This window comes from Mycteria americana, chromosome 1 (assembly GCF_035582795.1).
Source record: "Mycteria americana isolate JAX WOST 10 ecotype Jacksonville Zoo and Gardens chromosome 1, USCA_MyAme_1.0, whole genome shotgun sequence".
Lineage (NCBI taxonomy): Eukaryota > Metazoa > Chordata > Aves > Ciconiiformes > Ciconiidae > Mycteria > Mycteria americana.
Genome location: NC_134365.1, coordinates 11,600,336 through 11,622,605, shown reverse-complemented (window position 1 = coordinate 11,622,605; position 22,270 = coordinate 11,600,336). Strand labels below are relative to the sequence as shown.

Sequence of the window (22,270 nt, the reverse complement as noted above, 5' to 3'; positions counted from 1 at the left end):
CATACATCTTGCACTATCATCTGTTTGTTTCAGCTGTTCCCTTATTCTCTTGCCTACTACAGAGATTCCCATTCTGTAGCTTCTTACTTTGAGGTCCAGTATAGTCTCCTACATATTTCTGTCTTTTTTTTACACCAGCACATCAGCAAATCTTTTCATTCAAAGATGTCCCATCCCGTCTGAAACAATTCCATCTACTAATGGACTAATACTCAGCTAATGCTCAACATCCGTCTACCTGTTGGCCTAAGCAGCATTTAGAAACTAAGATTTCTATCAAGTTTTAGAGTCACTTAATAATAGTTGATTCTTTTAAAAAATATATTCAGTTGTACTAGCTTAGTTACATTACTTATTCACTAGCTTAGTTACATTACTTATTCTATTAAGTGGACAAATTCTGCAGTTTCTTCCCAGAAAACTGCACCTTTATACCAATGTTGTAAAGTTAACCTTTGCAAAACTCCATACTCAATTAATACACAAACGTCAGAATCGTGACTATATAATAGGTAATTTTATTTTATAGAAAAGCATCTCTTAATCTTCATAATGATATTAATTTTTTTTTCTTGTGTCCAGTTTTGCTTCTCTATCTGAAGAAACCAATTCTTAACTTTTACGTTTTCTCCACTCTTATGGTTTTAAATGAATGGGATTTGTGAGTCTTTCTTATGTGGCACTTATAGCAGAACAACTTATATCTTGTGTATCTACAGCTGCACTCATTACAGTCAGTTCTTTGAGATTTACTTACAGCACTTCCTTCCATAAACACTGGAAGCATACAAAAATTATTTATAACTTTAATTATATAGGTTCATGCAGATAAAACAATATGATGGGAGACACAATTCCTGAATATCTTGTAGTGGGTTAGGAAAATTTCTTATTCTAGAAGATGCCAAGAACAGTTAGATTTATTTCTGAATTTTAAGGAGGAATTAACTGAAAATCTACAAGAAAGAAGATCATTGACTGAAAGATCAAGAAGTGATTTTCATTTCAAGGAAAGGAAGTTATGACAGCAGTAAAACAAAGGTAACATTTCAAAGACACAGACTTCAACAAACTCAGAGAACTAGCTTGCTGAGGATCGTGAGAAGATAACCGAAAGAATAAAGGATTACAAGAAAGATGGTAATTCATGAAGAGGAATACATTAAACATACAAGAAGAAACTGCCTAATACAATGTAAGATTAAAAATACTTAGAAAATCAAACACAGAAACTGAAATTGAGGGATACTTGTAAAAAGCAGCAGTTAGGGAAAAAAGATTCAGAGAAAAGGGGGAAAACCCCAAATATGGTTCAATAATATAATGCAGTTGCAAAAAGGTAAGTTACATACTATGATGTATTTACCTAAGTGCTGCATGAAAAAAGCCACAGAAAATACTCTGTTCTCTTGATACCACTTAAGTATCTCTAATTGTTTAAGACCATGTTTTAAGAAAGGTAGAGATAACATGCTATTATACACAATAGGGGAGAGACTAAAGAATGAAAAGGGTTTAAGATATAACTTAGGAGAATTTGAAAGCAATTAGTTTAGTTGAAAAGACAAAAGTTGAAAAGAAAAGTTGGATGAGGGTGACAAAATAACAATGATTTCCTAAAATGTAAGAGGAAATCATGATGAGAATTAATTGTTCTCTCTAATCAATGTAAAATGAAAAAAAAAAAAATCTCTATGCTTATTTTGCATTAAGGAATTTTACAGAAAGCTTTCTAAACAGGTAGGTGTTGAAACAGGAAAATGTAAATACCTAAGGAAGCTGTGGAATCAGATACTTTGAAGAAGAAGTTACATACACATCATCAGCATGGCCTAGGTATTAAATTGCTCATTGTGGATAGTCCTATTCCTCCAGTTCTTGAATTACAGAAGAATACAATCAACTCACACGGCATTTCACTCTCCAGTTCTTGAATTACAGAAGAATACAATCAACTCACACGGCATTTCACTGTAATCCCAAATTCATAAGAATGAATGCAGTTAGTACACAGGGAGACTGAGATGGGACCAGTCTTCTGATGTCTAACCTCAACCAGTTATGCCATATGTAGCATTTTGTTTGTATAAATAAGTAAAATGCAGTCTGATTCTCTTGCTTTCATCCCAAAACAAACATAATGTGCTTTCTATATTAAGTGGTGTCCTATCCTTGTTGCCTTGATTAATCATTTTATGCATCTGCAGCATCAACCTCTATGTGATACCCTGAATCAATCACTGTTAAAGTAGTGGTTTGGAATTGAAGATCAACAAAAAAAAGAAGTATCAAATAGCCCCCTCCATGCCACATTTGAAGGAAACAAGCTGCCACTTGGGTTTTATGTAACAGATATGCATGATTCTAATATGACCGATAAGGTTACTTTTCAACAAAGCTATATTAAAACTTTCATTAGCCTTCTGCAGTTCTCAACACCACCAAGTGGATTTTTATCTTGCACAGGAGATAAAAATGTCACATGGTAACCCAGACGGACTCAGGCTCATAATGAAACAGCAGCCTAAAGAGAAACTCGGTATCAACACATGACTATCTGTGGACGCATGCATGAAAAGGCTCTTCTGCGTGCAGATCTTCTTCCTAAAATAAACCCTCCTCTGACCTGCTGCTCCTTCTGCTGCACCTCCTAAGTCTGCAGCAATCTTGCCCAGGAAACTTGTTTACATATATAGAACAGCACAAGGGATATGTCGGTTGAAGGGAAAAGTAGGTGAAAAAGGGATAAGAAATATAATGGATACGACTTCCTTATTGAAGCCTTTAAGAAAAACCTTAGGGGTGATGTTATATGGTCTAAAGGTAAAGGGGTCAAGGAAAGATAGTGTGGAAAAGGCTGTGACAGACTGCTGTAATCCAACAGCATTGTCAGGGCATGGACACATGGTAGTCGTACATCAGCTTAGCAGAAGATTGCTAAAAAGACAATACATAGACATTTTTGAAAAAGAGTATCCTAAAAATCACTATACTCTGATTCCTAGTGGGGGAAGAGGGTTTCACACACCATCAGGTAACCGTGGTTCAGAATTTAGGTTTATGGGGAAAAACCTGTGCCTAATATACCGAAAAAAAATTGGAAAAAAAAATGTTATTGCATGGATTTACATAGTTATGACCTTAAATAGTTTAGTATTGTGCAACTTGACTATTACTGAAACATATTTGGATAATGAGTGTCACAGGAGGAAGACTGCTGATATGGAATATTTAAATTCATTAATGTAGTAGCATTAATCTATGTTAGGAACCCAGAATCTCGGACAGTGTATATGTTGCAAGCCCTTCATTAAGAAGTGGAGCTAAGAAAGAGGTAAAAAATAGATAATTTGCCTTAAGAATAAGATATTTCTTCAGTGAGCACTCTAATAACAGTTTCCACTTTTACTTTGAAAGAAAAAGTAATGGATTGTGAAATTTATAAGTACTGACCCAAGTTTCACCCAAAATATTTCAGCTTTACCAGTTGTGCATGTCACAGTACATACAATAAATTAAATTAACAGCTGGAAGATGACACACTCTTAAGACAGAAGTGATTAGGGAAGGAGCCAGGGAGCCAGTTTAACCAGCTAGCTGGAGATTTCTTCTGCATGGGATTTCCTGTACCATCACTCCAAGAAAATTCACAGCATAGGGGGACTATCAGGAGGAACGAGGAATATCTTAACATCTGGTTGTCTAAAGATTACAGAAAGCTAATGTAGAGAAGGTCAGAGAACAATCTACAATCCAGGAAGCTTAAAAACTGGCTTAAATTTTATCTACCAAACTATGCTACATGCCATGCAGATATAAACCACAATTTTGCTTGCTTCAACCCTTAATTTCATTACTTTGTGTTACATCCTGTGTCACAAGTCTATCACACACTCAGAAATGCAAGAACTGTTGGGGTACACTTTGACAGCTGTTAAGCTCTATTCGAAGGTGATAGCCTTGAGAAAGATGCTGTTTCTATTTTCGGGGCTGTGAGTAACTCTAGAAAGCTACATTCATTCAGTCTGACACCTGATGAGAATCTCATGGCTACCCCAAGTGGAAATGTCATGGGCTTTTTCGATGGTCATTTGTAGTCAGGACTAACACTTTCAGCCTTGTCTAGAATGATTCATACACCATTGCCTAGATTCACACAGTTTTCTTTTTAGTTTTACTGACTTACAGTTGTGCGGTATGGATTCAAACCAATGAAGAAAATGGTTCCTTCCTTTGGTAATGATGGTAGGAGGTATTTTTTGTTTTGGAAGAACGTTTTGCAAGTGCTTTCTTATAGGTATTTCCTTTTATCATTCTATTGATGTGCTGAATGTGTCCCATTTGGAAGAAGTCACTACCAGTCATAAACTTCCCAGTGGAGTTATAGCAAGCTGGAGCCTTCTGCCATAGGACCTCTATCACTGTAGCAGTTCTGTGCCCACCACATACAGATCTTTTCTAATGGAACTGTTGGAAAACTACTCTGTATACCATTTCCTCTCAAATGATGTTGTCAGAAAAATCCACACAAAATGAGGTTGTATTAATCACGACAGATAATTCTGTGGGAATGGGACATGAGACCCACCTTATGGTTCTCCTCCCACCTGAGGGGTCAGATCCTCTTACCCGTGTGGGTCAGATAAATCCAACTGACCCACACAAACCTGTATCATGCCAGGAAACTTCAAACAACTGAAAGTGCATGAGGTATGTTTAAGGTCTTTTCCGACCTATAAGTTGAGCAATCCTTCAAAACACAGATTTCAGGGTGCACAATCTGCCCCGAAGAGCTGCAGTTAGCTTTCCATTTTCAACCTGAATTCAAAATTCTCAGGATGGAGAACGCCTACTGGGCCTACATTTCAATTAAATTTATATTGCTATCTTCAGTGAAGCCATCTGTAGTATAAGTGCAAATAAAATGAAAATTTACCACCCCCATTCCTGAAATTTAGCGTGTGTGTGGTATTTCACACATTTAATGTGAGTGCCCCAAATGTCACCATAAAGGCAAACATGCCAGTTTTTAAATATCAGGCACCGCATGTAGTTGCAATCTGTGACAATAAAATCTGGCTTTATAATGGGAAAAAGGCATGCAAAGGTGAAAAGCAACTGTGATTTTCCACTTCAAACAGATGAAAACTAGGAATGTTCCTCCTCAGAACTGTGTTATGTAAGTTTTATAATAACCCTCATATTCATATGTAAATGATTTGTAAAGACAGAAAATTATTTTAAATATATCTGTATGCTATTTCAAACAGATTAAACCCCCTAATTTAACAGGACAATTTTCCAGCCTCCAGATTCTAGGCTGCTCTTTTAGTAGTTTCCAATTGTTTATTGTATTCTTTCACTTCTTAACTTGAAGGTTGCACTAAGGGCACTGCAAACAAGTGTGGTAAGTCATGTCATCTGATGGGCAAAAATTTATTGAAGCTTCTTTCATGCCAAGGAATTACAAAGTAGCTGACATGAAGAAGAAAATACTTCTAGAGCTGAAACAATTTTACATCAGGAAGATGAAAACAAGGATTAATAGATTTGAATGAATGGTCTTTTGTTTGTATGAGAAAAAAAAAAGTAAGTTTACAACACAGTGTACCTAAGATGGGAAGTGACTGGCTGTGATATAAGACAATAAAGACTCATCTTTTATATACTGTATGCAAAACACAAAGAAAAATGTTCAAACAAATGCAGAGCAGGCAAGAAAAGACATCAGCTGATACATATTTATACTATGAAGTGCTACTACGGTAAAACATGGAAAACTTTTTAACAGTTTACATTGAATAGTGTCTCTATAAACGATAATTATAAAATTGGTCTTACGTTCAATGGGCTATTTGTGAAATAAATTAACTGCAATAAAGGCAACAGGATCTAGATGCACATATCTTTAAATATCTCATCATTTAATATATGAAAGCAGACTACTATGCAATCTAAGAAGGTAACACTATGTTTGTGACTATGACTTTACAAAATTAAAAGTATATGTGTATTTTTCAGGTTAGAATGCGTCTGTCAATTATGTTATTATGCTCTACTGGATTAAGATTAATATTAAATTACACAGAGAGGGAACAACAAGAGACCTCACATCATCATTCTGGAATCAAGTGTAGTCTTACTAAGGAGAGCATGACCACAACGACATTTAGTATTAGTCCTATTTTTAAAAATATTAGAATTTTATGGAACATTGGGGGTGTGTGTTTCATTATTATTCCTAAAAATGAATTTACTGGTTCAATATCATTACAAGTTTTTCAACCATAAATTTCCCTTAGACGACGCAAAGATCGTTATTGGTTGAAAACTATAAGGAGAAAGCAAATAGTTCTTCAAATTATACTTGCAGAAGCTTTCTTAGTATTTCTTGTATTTCCAATGTCACCTTGGAGAAAACCAGTAAGGGATGGCATCTAGTATTTTATTAGATAAGTACTTTATTAGATAAGTAACAAAATGTAAGTGCTTACTAAGATTTGAACTTGCAGGTGCATAGAACTTAATCAAGTGTAGGAAAATTGTCTTGCATTGCATCTGCACTGCATTTAATTAGATAAGAAAATATACTTAAATAATCAGAAATCCATACAGTGACTATTATCACCATTATACATTTGTTGTATACAATAAAACCCCCGAACTCTCTTTCACTAGAGGCAACAAGAAAGTGAGAGGATATTGTATTAGATTTAACAGTTTATATAAAACCAACCCAACCCTCGGCAGTGCAAATTTACAGTATTAAAGGATGCAGTAAAGTAACCATTTTAAATTAGTAAATCCTACATTTCATTTATTATACTTCACAGAATAATCGATCGTCAGGCATGATGTGAGTAAGACCACAAATCTCAGCACTACAAATCTGTTTTGTTGTTTGGACTGTATATTTTACTACACTTTCCTCCTAACGTGACAAATTAAATGGAAAATAATAAGAAATGAATCATGCATCTTCCCCCTTATGCTGTGTTTCCTTTAGCTGATGGCTTTTGTTGTAACACAATAAAAGCTACCATGTCCAAATTTGAAGAGGAATCTCTCCATATATTTTCAGAATACAGCCATATGTGCCACACAACGAGTTGCTATGATTTCAGTTCTTCCTTCTAATTGTCAGTGTAAAAAGTACTTTCAGCTCAGACATGAAGATTAACTAAACCCCGCCATATCATTCTATGTGAAACATTATTATAAAGCAGACATAAAATGATTATTCAAGGTCACTGAGTGAATCACTGGTCGAGATGGAAATTGTGGCTTGCATTTCTAGTTCTCCTTTTGAAGGGATTAATTCAAATATATGAGGATTTGCAATGAAATACTTCCACTGCTTTATACATAAACATCCATGGCAACCGTTAAAGTGTCTTGGTGAATTGTGATCTAACCTCTGGCTGCTTTTTTTGAAAAGAAAAACAAAACAAAACTAAACAAAAACCCACAAAACCCAGGTATAGGCACATCCCCAAACACTAGAAAAAGTAAATTATTAGTTCTAGTGTGAACCCAGCTCATATTTAACTTTTACTTAGAAAGTGATTATTCTTCTAAATATAATGAGTTACACTGAAATGTAGTAGGAGACAATTTACAAAGCTGATTTCTTTCTCACACACACACATACATATTCATGCATTTGTACATCTATAAGTATACAAAAGCCAGACCAGAAGTTTGATTAGATTCAAAAATTAAAATCAAAACCACCACAAATAATAATCTAATCTAATCTGAACAACACAACTCATCCAGTGATTCTCGCCTCAAGCCCATAACTCTGGTTGCGCCACAGATCATATTTTGTCAATAGAAAGCCATCCCACTCCTAGCTAAGATACTCAAATGTGTAATTAGCCTCACTGGGAAAAACATGTGGGTTTGTTCCAGCCCAAATCTATTCAGATTCAGATTCTAACCTTGAGATGTGGTTTTGCCTTTGCCTGATGAACAAAAACACATAGAAAATATCTCCCCACAGTGGGGAGATATAGACATATCTCATATCATTTAGCTACCTGTGTTTCCGCTTGATAATGCAAGGATTACACTAATACAAGAAAAATGTCAATTAAAAGTTTAATTCTTTATGGCTTATGGTATACTTCTGTACCGCTTGACACCAATGAGTCACAAGGTGCAAAATATCAAATATATTTTATGGTCTTTTCAAAGAAATGTTATAGATTGAGAAAGCTTTAAGTGGCCTAAGGTTCATTACTAATAAGTTTTTAAAAAGTACTTTATACATATACCAAAAATGCTTTCACTTCCATATTTAAATGTTCTTCTTTGCGCTGTTATATTTTATGTAGTAAAATCTTTCATACGTCACTTACTTTTTTGTCTTCATTATATTTATGGAAAATTTCTTGTGCTCTTTCTTCACCACCATCCGTAAACAACATAATAATCTTATTGCAGTTAGCTCTAGAGACACTGTGCTGTAGGAGAGACAAACAGAAGCTTTTTTTAATTTCAGGCTACAAGGAATAACAACTGTTATATTTGATGGCTTTCATACCAACATGGTTACTACTTGAACACGGTAATGGCAATGCCTCCAAAGCCTTTTAGGATTTCATTCAATACCCCTTTCTGAATGAGAAATAAAATAAAATAAAATAAAATAAAATAAAATAAAATAAATAAAACCAAAACAAAATCATTTTTCTGTTTCATGAGAGTTAAATAGGACTCATTTCAGATCTGGCCCAACACAGAGGAATGGGGATCTGGTGCTTCCTTTCACCTCCACCAACACAAGGAAAGCTCTTTAGCTCATACCCATCACATCAACCCCACAGCATTCTTCTACAGATGTTCTGCATGACACTTGTACAGTGAGGGCCTCTAAATATTTTTATTCTTCTCTTTTCTCATCCTTACTTTTTTTCTTGTCCTTACTGTCCTTGTGGAAATTTGGGAACAATGTTCTTCTAATGAATTACAGAATATTCTTTTTTTTTTGCTGGACTCCTACTCACAGAAACTGTCAAGCTCACTGACCACTTAAATGAAAACTCTGATAATTTAGGCATCCTATAGGTACAGCTAAAAAAATCTACCTTATAAACTTATAAATATTTTTGCAATTGCTGTTTTTGTCACATTTCCTTAAAATAAGCTCCATCTTCCACTTCTTTAATTCTTTCCTGGGTTCTGTTTTTGTTTTTGTTTTTGTTTTTTTTTAACACACTGAAATGAAACGCTAACCTTTAGAAAAGTATTTTAGAATCAGGTTCACATAATATATGGCAGCCAAGATATGGCTGCCTAGACTATTAAGATCTCTCCTCACCTACTTTTCTAATTAGATTGCAACTCAGAGGTGAAGAACTGAGCTTGTTCCATTATTCTGGAGACAAAGCCTGGCATAGAGAGAATTGAGAAGAAGCCCCTCTGACTCCTAATTCAGCAGTCAAAGTAACTAGTAAAGCCACTGAGAAAAATGCAGTGTGTTGTGCAAAGGAATAAAAACATTATTCCACAGCCAGAACAACAGAGAGTTGCATATGAATTTTGGCTCCTTATGAAAGGCTCCTTATGAGCCAAAGGCTCCTCCTTTGGCATTCATCATCTTTCCTTATTCCCTAAAAGTTAAGAATCTAGTCTAAGCAAATTGTTCATGAATTTTACAATCAGTGTTCCTTGTCCTCTGTGTTGCATACAAATGGTCTTAGTCAGACACATCTTGGTACTTCTGAGTAGCTGGATGTGACAGAGTAAAACCCTTAGAGATTCAGTAAAATAAATTCAACTTCCCCTTCCACAAGCCTGAATTTTGCCGCATGATTTTACTATACAGTCAGGAAAAGAAATAGGAGGGTCATCCTTACAAAGTCCCGAGTTCTCCCTTGCTTTAGTCTTTGTAACTAGGTAGTGCCTAACTTTCACCTGGCTGGTCAGCTGAGATGATCCCGCTCCCTTTCATTGCTTTTCATCCTACTCTCTGATTTGATTTCTTCTTCTTTTCTAATAAAGAGACAGAAACACTGAAGCCAGCCCTCAAACATCAGCCAATAATCCTCAATATTGCAGCTCCACAGTTCTACAATGCTCCCAGAAAACTAAAATACAAAAACATTATTTGCAATCACTGTATTAACAGATAAATAGTTATTCCTCAGAGATTATTTGTATTGGTAGTTCAATATTCAGTGAATAACTACTTATTTAATAATTTGAAAAAAACAAGTCCAAAGATTTTTTACAAGTAACAACAAATTAAAAAACACTTGAAATCAATACATTCTCTCCAATCGCATCAGCACACTGTGTTTCATTTGGAATTAAATAATTTATGACCATTTTTTGCTTGTGAAATATAACCTACAAGATACTGCTTTGGGCTGCAATTTTTTCGATATTAAAAAAGTAATAAAAGTAGAGTTGGATACTTCATCAATAAAGAAACTCACCTACATTTACAGTGATTTAATATACGGGCCAAAATAAAACCAGAGGGAAACCAAAGAGATGACAGGGAAGCGGACCAAAGCCTGCTCATATTATAAACCTTTCCTATTGATTTGAAAATAAGTGCTATTATGAGCAATGTGAACTTGAGCTAGTGTTTGGCTTAACTGACTAAATCAGGATTTTTCTAGTGGCTTACTTAGCAGATGCTTATGCAGTATCAGAAAAATGCAGTGTTTACTCTCTATCACTTAGTACTTACGGAAGGGCATTTACTTACACTACACTGTTTAGACACTAAAGTCATGTCATGGAAAAAAATTCCAAGATTTTAGCCTCCAAACAATATTGGAAATCTGAACATCAATAAGGTCAAATCATATGATATTTTCCCACCATAAAAACTTCGCATGAATGAACTTAACACATCAGTCTCTTACAAGGGATCAAGAGGAGGCCTTTATAATACATCTTTTTTTCCCCCTCTTTGCACAAAGATGGAGAGATACGGGCTCAGGGAGTGAATACAGGTAATTTTGCAAAGCTGATGCAGTAACTTCATCATTTTTCTGAACAGTTTGCCTCAGCAGTCCAATGGATGGCTCTGCCCTCCCGTCACAGACCACAGCCTCAGAGGAATGTGTTGCCTATGTAGCAGCTTCCCCAGGACAAAAACTGGCTTCTTGGCTTAAACCACAGAAGAATACAAGTTGGAACTGAGTCTAAGTATTCATTTTTAGCTCTCTCTTGCACTTGATAAAGGCCTTTCATTTTTTTCTTTCAAACAAGCAAGCAAGATATGATCCATTTTATATTGTGCCTAAAATTGCTTTTGTTTTATACAAGTTTCACATCCCTAAAATTAACTCATTAAGTGGCAGGTTGGGATTATACCTCATGACATGACACTTTAGGAATGCATTTTCATTATGAGTTTCATGCCACTGAAGAAGAAAAAGGTAAACCAAAGCAAAAGTCAAATACTTGAATCAAGAAGAGATTAATTCAAGATAATTTTTTTGACAAATCATAGTTATTATGGTATGGGGAAGAAATCCTCCTGAACTTCTGGAGCTGAACTATTATTATTTTCAAAGAAATAGCAAGCTAATATAACAATAAATAATGGGAAAATACTGCATAAAAATGATGGAATCCAGATTATCGATACTCACTTGAATTAGTACGTTGAAAAAAACTGAAGTGTCTATTTCCATCTAGCAACACATCAGACAATAAGTTTTTCATGGCACAAGTAAAATATTCCTTTGGTATTCAAGAAAATTGTTAGGAATAACTGTCATCCAGAAATAGTACCCATAAAATTATTAAGAGAATTTGAGCTGTTAAAAACGATTCCATTTCCATGGACCTTAAAGCAATTGGACTGTTTGAATTAATAAATATACAACTGGAAGCTATCCCTAAGCATATTTTTTTATTATTTGCTTAAGCCTGTATTATATCATCCTATTGTATTGTCTTGTCACCAGAGTCTAGCGCTAACTCCATCACCAGCCCTTTACTCCTCCTGCCAAACGGATTTGCCAATATCTGGAGAGGATGACGCTATTTCTATAACCTAGTGCAATCTCTTCATTTCCCTTGATATACACAGTCACGATGTCCAGCCGTAATTTACAGGCTTGCAGAGATTATGTGAGGCTAATCACACCTCTGCCTCCAGTTACGAGAGAGACGGTCCCACTATGAGACTGATTTCCAATTACTTTTTTTAAGCAATTTTTTTAGTCGTACGAACAAGTGGGCTTTGAGGCTTCCCCTGTGTCCAGGTCTTAATACTGCCTGCGCACAAAGTACGCATCCGGCGCTGCGCCAAACGCAATACATAATGTTAATGAAATATAAATGTTATGAGGAACAAGCTGTGTTTGGCAAAATTTCTTGTGTCTTGCCCCTTCCCTCTGAATGAGATGAATGAAGGCAAAGGAGAAATGCCGTTCTGCCTGCTCTGAAAAAGTCCGACAGCTTTTAAAATCCTGTTTGCAGTTTTATAGAACCATCAGCAGAGGGCAGACAATCCAAACCCCACCAAACCCCTCTCCTCATCTAAACAGTGATTGCTGCTACAATACCCTCGAAAACATTGTATTTTCTTTTCCTTCATCAAAATTTAACAAGGTCAGGAATTTTTCAACCAGCCCCAGCCCTAAGCTGCATATACAATGGCAGGGAAGTGCCCTGAAGTCCAGAATCTGGCAGATTAGGGGAAAAAATTAAACATTTATACACTGAGAGACATAAACTGACATATTAAAAAAAATAAAAAGAATACACTTTATATTTATTAAGCTAGATCCTTAACTTCTGTAAATTGGTATAGCTTTATTTACACTAAGGTGAAGATCTAATATGCAAGTCTTTATGAAGGTGACATGTAGAATTTTGTTTTTAACAACTACACAAACTATTAAAAAAAAGACTAATAAACCCCCAACATTTGTGGTAAATGGGAAAAATTACTACTTAGAAAGCTAGTGCTTGGGTGCAAACTAAAAAGTACAATGTAATTAAAACATGGAGACAATAAATTTAATTTTTGAGGAAACTATTAATTCTATGCATGAGAAGGAGAAAGGAATTAGAATACTCTCAGGTGCCCAATATTCTTCTGTTAACTAAGTAATTTGCTCCCCCCTGTCCTGCTCAAGCCATGGTCGACTATTTATGACATGTAATACATATAAAATTGCAGGTTAACTAAACTTTGCCAGGAGATACTGTGGTAAAACTGAAATAATAAACACCTCTAACATTCTGCAGCCTTCCATTTTAAAATTACCTGCAAATCAACCACTACCACAGCTATGTGCCAACTGAGAATCACACGTTAAATTAAAAACTAGCTGAATGAATGAAGTAACAACAGTACAGCACATTGAAAACCAAATTTATTCCCCAATCTTAGCAAACTGCTGGGGGATCTGCAAAGAATAAAACCATACTGTTGGGATAAATTTACTTGCTAAATAAGGTATTGGTTATCACTCAGTTACGTGATGGAAGAGCATGCAATGGCCATCCAGACATTCAAGTTGTTCTTCACTTTACAGTAGAGAGACATGACTTTCACACTTACATTTAGCAGCTGTTCAAAAGCATAGCTAAAGCCTTTTTTGTAATCTGTAATTCCTTTAGCAGAGATTTTATAGACAGCTTCTTTCAGCTTCTTCTTGTTCCTCACATTAGCTTGGACAAGATGATTAAAGCAACTGACGTTCTGAGCATTATTGTTAAACTGTAAAATAAATAGAAATAGTATTAAAGACAGTTCATTCTTTTTTCTAGGTACTGTAGTGGTAAAAGCTAATGTTTTCTTGATCTATGAGATAAAGCATGTCAACATCTGGATTTTCATTTCCACTACATTAAGAATGTCTAGCAGTGTCTGGAGATTTCAAAATTGCACAATAAATATTACAAAAAAAAAAAAAAGTATTTGGTGCTTCACTCTCTGTTGCAATCCAAACCCCTCTACTGTAGTGAGAAAACTCCCACCAATTTTTTTTCAAGCTCATATAATGAAATCAAACTGAGAAATGCAGAGTTAGGGAAATAAAAAAACCTGGGAAAATGTTTATTTTACTTTTTTTTAATCACTGAAAAATATTGGTTGAATTATCAGGTGCATATTCCATATTGCACTTACTAGTCTGTCACTAAACCTGCAGTTTTACAATGAAACTTGCAGGTCATGATCAATTAGTACATACATCTTACAGAAAACAAAATACATTCTTGGGACAAAGAAAGCACATGAGAGTATAGCTGTAAGTAGCAGAATACTGTTAATAATAATACAAATTTTTGTACTGAGAACACACATATTTGTGCTCTCTTACCCACATATCCATAAAGACTACTCCCTGAAAAATTCCTTTATACGAGATTCTGACATTATTTAAAAACATACATAGAAATTTTTTTACGTGCAAAATGTTGTCTGCACAAGTAGAAATCAATTTATGACCTCTTTAAAATTTGTCTCTGTATAAATATACATACATTCATGTTATAAGTACAAATATATATATCTCCTGGTAGAGAGAGTGACACAGAAATACGTCTCACTTTTTAGCTACCTCTGTGTCTATCTAAAGTCAAATATGAGACTTCTCTTAAAAAATGCTGTAGTACGTATGATTCTAACTGTAGTCTTGAATGAAAGTGCATATTAATGCACATAATCTGTGTTGAACTCTGTTTGAATGAAAATCTCCTTTTAACTACAACATAGTGATTTTTATTTAAGATACTGTTGACTAATATTACTAAAACTCTTTTCTTGGCCAATTTTTAAACTGTTTTATCTATCCAGATTTCTTCAGTAAGCCTTTTTTCTCACTGGCAATTAAGATGTCCAAAAAACTCTGTAAAACTCCATCTCAGTAAAGGCACTAAACCCCAGACCTCCTAATTTACGTTTCAGCTGCAAACAGATTATTATGTCTCTTTCTGATTAAGGGTGTTCAGTGAAAGTAAACGTAAATGTAATTTTATGCTGTCAACAGGGTGTAAAGCCTTAAAATAACTTAAAAATCAGGCCTTGTTGCCTTAAGTCTCAATACTGCTAATTAGTTCAACAGTACTGTATAGAAGATAAGGTAAATAAGGTCACAGATTTCAATAACTGCTCAGACTACTTACCTGTCTAGAATAAATCACTACGTACCAGGCAGAAAGTACAGAGAGAGAATTGCTATCAATCAGCAGCAAACATCAACTTGCACTGCATTTATAGGACACTTACAATGAACAGAACTTAAAAGGATGAAGGGATTGATAATATCAAACCATTTTTAATAATATGTAATAATTCGATTCAAGTTAATAGGATGCTTAGGAGGTACGTGGACTTCTCCATGTCCTGGAATCAGATGGGTCCAAATGCATGCTCCCTGCCCTTAGAACCAAACAAAGTTTTGGTTCAGTAGTACAGTAATTTTTATCAAACATCCACTTTAATCAATGAGACTTCTGCTGTTGACTTAGGAGCAAATGTACAACAGCAAATACAGTACAGCTTATGGCAGAGATGACTGACAGAGAAAGGCGTCATCCTCAGCAGAAGGCTTAGCCTAATTTGTTCCAGATCCTTCTTGAAAATTGCCACAGAGCTGCAACTGGGTTTTTTGGCTGCAATTGAGCAAATCCAGGCACTATTATGAGAGCATTTGCTATGCTGGATTCTAACTTATGGTTCCGCATGTAATTTCTTATTCTTGCAAAAAGGATGTGGCAAAGTGCCCCACGAACTAGAGACTTTAAAGCATGGATTTGTCTGCTTCATTTTCTAATATCATTATTGTCCCACAAGCCACTCCTGCATGTATGTAGAACCAAAGGAAGAAAACCCACTGTTTTGATTTTGAGCATTAAGTAGTTCACAACTAATCTCATAGCTCGTCATCTTCATATTACATTTATTTTTCCAGGGAGTTTATTTTTGCTCATTCCTCATAAGTTAATATTGTCTTTTGGTGAGATGCTGATACTGGTTTATGGTATAGCTGCTGTTTTCCTGAGGACTGTATTTGCTAAAAAATTGTATGGATTCTTGCTAGGCAAGGATATACACCATGAGAATACCATATAAGAATCTTCGTATGTCTTTCTCATTAATAAGGACAGTTATTATTCTGTCCCAATTTTATAGCTCTGTTCCCCAGGTGATTAAAATCTGTGGGACCACGTTATTCTCAAATGACTTTACATAAAGTTTTCTGTCCCCTTTTCTATCAATATGCAGTTCCCAATGTGTCACAAGGAGACAACTGTTTCTAAAAACATGCAAAAGCGTGAACAAGTGTTTTAACTTTGAAAAATGCAATGCTGTATTTGACCGGGCATTCTACAAAAGAGTCAGCTGTATATAATAATATGACAAAGGTTGCTTGTTTATTTTTGTAATATTCTATTTATCAGGGCTTTAATTTTCATAATACTACAACTATAAATATAGTATCATACATCTAAATTATTTACAGTAACAGAAGTAGGAAAATAAAATGAGATAATGAAGATAAAAAATATTTTCCAGGTGTCCCAGTGTCACAATGCGAACTTCACCTTTAAAATAAATTAACACATGGAATTGGATTACACATGACCAATTTTTCAGCTTGACTATTCCTTTAATGTATGCCATATTTCCCAGAAAAGAATAATTTTGGTAGGACCAACCCTCCACTGTGATTAAAACGTAGGACTCCCAACTGAACCATAACATATCTATCCATTGGGTGATTTTAAAGCCATTAGCTTTTATAAAAGTTCTTTCCCCAGACTCAAACAAATTATGGTCATTCATTTTTCCATTTTCCCTCAATATCATGTGGTGATTTTTATTCGCTGTGCTTAGGCTGCATGTTTTGCTGCTTAAGCAAAACCAAAAATGATCACACAACTGTAATCAATTCATTTTGATACAGAACACTGACACACTCAGTGGTGTTTCTTATAGATGTTTCTTACAGAAGTTACCAATAAATCACCCGATGATTATTAGGTACGTTAACCACGTGGGAGTGAAAACATTGTGCTATGGAATTATTTCAGCTTTCCTTGACCTGATTTTGTAACCATGATTGGAAAATTACTCAAGTAACGTAATTTTAAAAATACAAGATCTGAGAATGAATTCTAATTGTGAGATGGGATGAGAGTACAGATCTTGTGCTTGGAACGCAGAAGAAGAACACTATCTGGTAGGTAGCTCTGCCCTACACAAGCCAATTTCATATGAAAAAGAAGAGTGAAAATGCTGTTCTGCTTCATCACTGACATTGCATGCAAATTATTTCATGAGCTAATATAAAAGTAACCGTAAATTCAATCTTATGGTCAGTGCACGCCTTGTCTTGGGCTATAGCAAACAGCAGTTTAGGTTTTCAAGTGAAAATTGCATGACAAGTGAATATTTCTCCCTGAAACACCACTAACATTAAACTGCAAATCTAAATTGCTTGCTAGCAGTTCTGAAAATGTATCAGGATAACTATTTCTCTGAAGGTCAGGTATCTAGCATACGGATTGGTAATAACGGATACAAAAATGACATTTTAAAAATTGTCAGGAATACTGGCTCAAACTGTTTAAGCAGTTAACAAGTAAACAGTACTGTACTTACACATGATGTAAACTGAACAAAGAGTCAAGGTCAAAATATCTGCATCTATAGATTGACAAATGCTGATGTAAAATGGAGGAGAGAAAGAACACATTTGTGGAATGGAGAGTTACATCAACCAAAGTCTGAAAATGCTGTAATGTAATATAAGAAAATATATGAGCCACCTGTTTCAAAATACATCAGTCAACGTTAATGTTAACAGCAGTCAACAAAGCAGATGAGAAGAGGTTTTGATTAGATAAAGGAATCAGTAGATGGAACAACCACCCTCCAAAATGAACATTTACCTGTTTGCTAGGAGGTGAAGGCAAGTCTGAAGGTTGAAATGTGACTGATAAAAATGTCCAAAGGGGGGAACAAAATTCAGGGCTACATTTAATTAATTTGAACTCCAGTAAAATACTGAAGTACCTGAAGGATTTCAAGTGTAAAAGCCTTCAGTTTGACCTTAAAACTGGCTTGTCATACCCACTACACAGTACTAAAATAATTTTGCTCTTTAATCAGTTGACCATGTGACAAACACCAGGACTATTCATAACTTTGAATTAGCCAAACTGAGCCAGTTTTCAGTTACATTCATCTAAAATATAACGACAATAGTGGCATTAATAATTTTTCACACATTAAGATAGCAAAAGCCAAAATACCTGCAATAAGCCTATGACAATTACTGGTCACATTACCTGTCTCCTAAGAACCATAATAATGCTTATTTAGGTTTGCATGATTCTTGAAAACCAGTTAAGAATATACTCAATCACTTAGTATCTAGCTGGAAGAAAGATCATGCAACATTTCAAAAACCAGTTGCTACTTCAGAAGGTCCATGTTCTGACAAAATCAAGTCCTATCAAAAGTTTAAAATTAAAGTCATTGCAATCCATACTTTACTAAATAAAATACTCTCAATGTATCTATATGAAAACTCACTTGGGTATTTATCAGACTGGCATTTCTCCCTAATTATTGCAGCAAAGATAAACATATGTCATATAAATGCTATTGTGGTAAAAAGAAAATAAATGGAATTTGTGTACTATGCCGTGGGCTTAACGAGTCACTTAAGAAACAACAGATGACATTTGGAGGCAAACCATTCAATTGTTAAAATCTAAAGCCACCCTATACAGTATGTCACTACCAGTGACAGCTTCTACTTTTTCAACTATATAAAAAGCTTATTCCTTATCTAAGCTAAAATAAGAGGCTTGCAGCAAAACACTTGGAAATACTGGAAAACAGGATAACCTTAGCTTTTTCTTTTAAATTATCATGAAGTATTAATATAATTAAATTTGTCTTGTAATTATATAGCAAGGTATAGGATCTAGATGTATTTTTCACTAGATTATTTCTCACCCAATTTACGTATATCCTTTTGCAGCCTCTACCTTTGAGATGTCCCAGAACGATCCCCAGGTCTGAGGAAATGAAGACCTCCTCTTCACAGGTTTGGGCAGGAATACCCAAGCATGTTACTGGGGCACTAAGAGTGTCAGAGAACTTCATCTAGTTGACCTCAAACCACCAGTATAATCTTTGGCCATATATGGGACAACTCAATAACTTGAAAGATAAGTTAATCAATTCAACTTAATGTGAAACTCAGAACAAAGAGGTTTGAGTTTAATGCTGCTTGAACCTTGTCATTCTGGAGAAGGTCAGAAACAGAAATACTTATCTGACAGTCTTACAAGGACTTTGCCTTAAAGTTGATCCTTCTATTCAGAGAAGGATCAACTTGCAAAACCAGTGGAAAATTAGACAGAATTGCAGTGTATATCTAAATGCTAGACACCTTTCCCCTCCCTGGGGTAGTTCCATTGAGCTGTGGACTCCTCCAGACACATGGACCTCTGCAATCCATAGTGCCCCAAGAGTTAAACTGATGGACAAGAGAAGGGTTGTCATTCTGAAACCCTCTTTTGATTCCAGAATAGTTACTTCTGCATTGTTAAACCCCTCTTCTTTTCTGGAGTTTCAAACTGCTTTCACTAAGAGCATCCTTCCTTAAATTTATTAAAACTCTTACCCCAACACCAGGATATTAGAGGATTCAAGGGAAGTGAAACAGAGATGTTGATTTATTTCCTATATCTGTTCCCACTCTAAGCACTCTGTGGATATGATGGCAGATCAAAAAATGAATAACAAGAGACCCTACAGACAGCTGTTTTAATTAAGAGGACAGTATAAGACAAAAGAAGGGGGGTGGGGGTGGGAGACCCTCATGGAAAAAGGCTGCAAAATGAAGAAAGAAAGGCTCGGTATTCAGAAGCGGGATATGCAGGGACTGGAAAACATTCGAGACAGATAAGTAGAAAGACCAAAGCTATCAAGCAGTCTGGGAAAAAAAACAGCATACAAAATAGATGGAAAACATGTATATATATTTTTTTTTCTCAAACTGCATTCGGTTCAATATATTACCTGCTGAACAGATACAAACTGGCTTGTCTATTGGAAAATTTTTTGATAAATCTGCCTTTTGCAGATACCATCTGGCCTCTCCCCAGTTGACAAGCTTTAGCAAGTAACACGTAGCATATAACTCCCAGGGACATCCACACTTTAGCATCACAGACATTTTCAAACATTACTGACTGTCTCAGACTCCTTGTGAAATAGCTCAGAACTGTTCTCATTTTATTGGTGAGAAAAGTGAAGCAACAGGGAAGAAAACAAGTAAATCCAAGGCAAAGACATGGCCAGAAGCTTTAATCGCAATTCCCCACTACTACAGCAACTGAATATGCTTTTTCCCTTTCCTTTGTGCAATCAACTCCAAGTCCTCAAATTTGCCCTTTAAGTTTATATTAGTTATTTTGCTACATGCCATTTAAACCACAAGGTCAAATAGGGCACAAATTCTTAAAGCATGAACTCTCATAAACAGCTCATCACTTAAACTTCAAAATGCACACACAGCTAATCCAATTCATTCTGAAGACTACAGCCCTGCGAGAGAAAAAAATCTCTGATTTCACAGGCAATGTATACATTGATGAATGTTTCAAATTCTCTTCTGTATATCCATCTCTCTCTATATATATATCTATCTATAACCATCTCCTGAGAGGTATAAGGGATATAAATCTGAAATCCAATGTCAATCTTTCTTTTGTCAAGTGTAAGAGCTTATTTAAATACAAATAAAACATTTCAATTGATTCTGCTTCTTTTATGAAAGGAAACCCAAAGCATCCCCTTCATTGCACTGTCCTAGCCTTTGCATTACGTGTAATGCTAGCAAAACAAACAGGCATAGAAAACAGCAGCATAAGAAGAAACATTATAAAGAATTATAGAGTAATATCTTGGGGCATTCATTTATCTTGACCAGAAAGTGCTTATTACTGTTTCTGACAGTCAAGAACTTTTTTTTCTGATGTATCTGATGTCTTCATACATAGGTGTACATATACTTTTAAATAATTCTGTTTATGTATAGGTATGTACTTAATTTTTTTATGACATGATCAAGAGAGCAAGCTTCATCAGTCAACATTTATCAGATGCAATCTGGACAAAGCACTAATCCACTGAGGAACGCCACCGTTCTCAGTAAGGACAGCAATAAGTTTATGTGAATGCAAATCCTCAGGAAAAGAAATTGAGGAAATCAGCACTATCTCTGCAATTCAATCTGAAAAACACAAAATCTTTTGGAAATCATCTCATTACTGGAAAATGCAACAGCATAAACAAATCAAAACAAATTAATTAATGAAACTTCAAAATCTTTTTCAGGTTTTAGTCACTAGGTGGCACTAAAACAAAAAAAGTTGAGCGTCTCTTACAAATGTTATCTGGAAACTGGTGGAGGTCCTTGGCGCATTCTGGGAATGGCATAAATTTCTCATTCCAGCTAAAACAATTAAATAGTTTTGTGTGCCAAATGAGTGAAGGAGCAGGAATATTAAAGTCCAAACTTCCACCTTAAAGAAAAACTTCCACATGTTGAACACAAGAGACCATAGCTCCAGAAGGATGAAAATCTACTTTTTCCATACAAAGGATCCATATTACCAAAACAAGTATCTCAATTTCCAACAACTTTACAAACCGTGTTTCCAATACTCATTATGGAAAAGATGTAAAAGTTAACATTTCTCAACCGACCTCCTATCTAAATGTCTTTCTGCATCTCCAAAATCTGTAAAAGTGATGACATTCTTATTGACTATTTTTAATACCAAATCTAAGTAAAAACGCAGATTTTCCCAGCCACCCTTACCTGCCTCCCTATTCTTCACTCATCCCAGTTAGTTTACTAAGATCTACTGATTCGAGATAGCATGTTTAATCAGAATCTCCTGAAATTACACTTCTCATCCAAAAAACCCACACACAAAAACCTAAAAAAACCCTAAAAAACTACCCCTCCAAAACTTCTGACGTTAAATGAGACCCTGCTTTAAATTGTATGCAAACTGTGTATTTTTAAACATTCAGAAATGTTTCTCTTTTATAGAAAATCATATAAACTTGAACAAAGCAGTAATTCCTATACTTAAACTTGCTACAGAGACAAAACCTATACATTTCAACTACCAAGATCATGATAGCTGAATAAATCAGAAACATCACTCTGGGAATACTGAAAATTGAGAAAGACATAGTCAGCTTGCTGAAGACCTAATCAGATACCACCGCTGCTGACTTTCAATC

At 35.2% G+C, this 22,270-nt stretch overlaps 1 protein-coding gene across 6 annotated transcripts in view; it reads right to left on the bottom strand.

The window, feature by feature from the left end:
- The window catches only part of CACNA2D1 (calcium voltage-gated channel auxiliary subunit alpha2delta 1), a 434,905-nt gene that overhangs the window by 72,318 nt on the left and 340,317 nt on the right, over nucleotides 1–22,270 (bottom strand). For 5 of the 6 annotated variants that reach the window (XM_075489919.1, XM_075489999.1, XM_075490084.1 and 2 more), the window contains exons 11-12: nucleotides 13,544–13,702; nucleotides 8,364–8,468 (exon numbers count right to left, since the gene is read on the bottom strand). In XM_075489919.1, the coding sequence (XP_075346034.1) occupies nucleotides 8,364–8,468; nucleotides 13,544–13,702 (264 nt within the window). Of the gene's footprint in view, nucleotides 1–7,755; nucleotides 7,968–8,363; nucleotides 8,469–13,543; nucleotides 13,703–22,270 lie in introns of those variants that run through there. The other variant, XM_075490299.1, reaches the window with a different exon arrangement.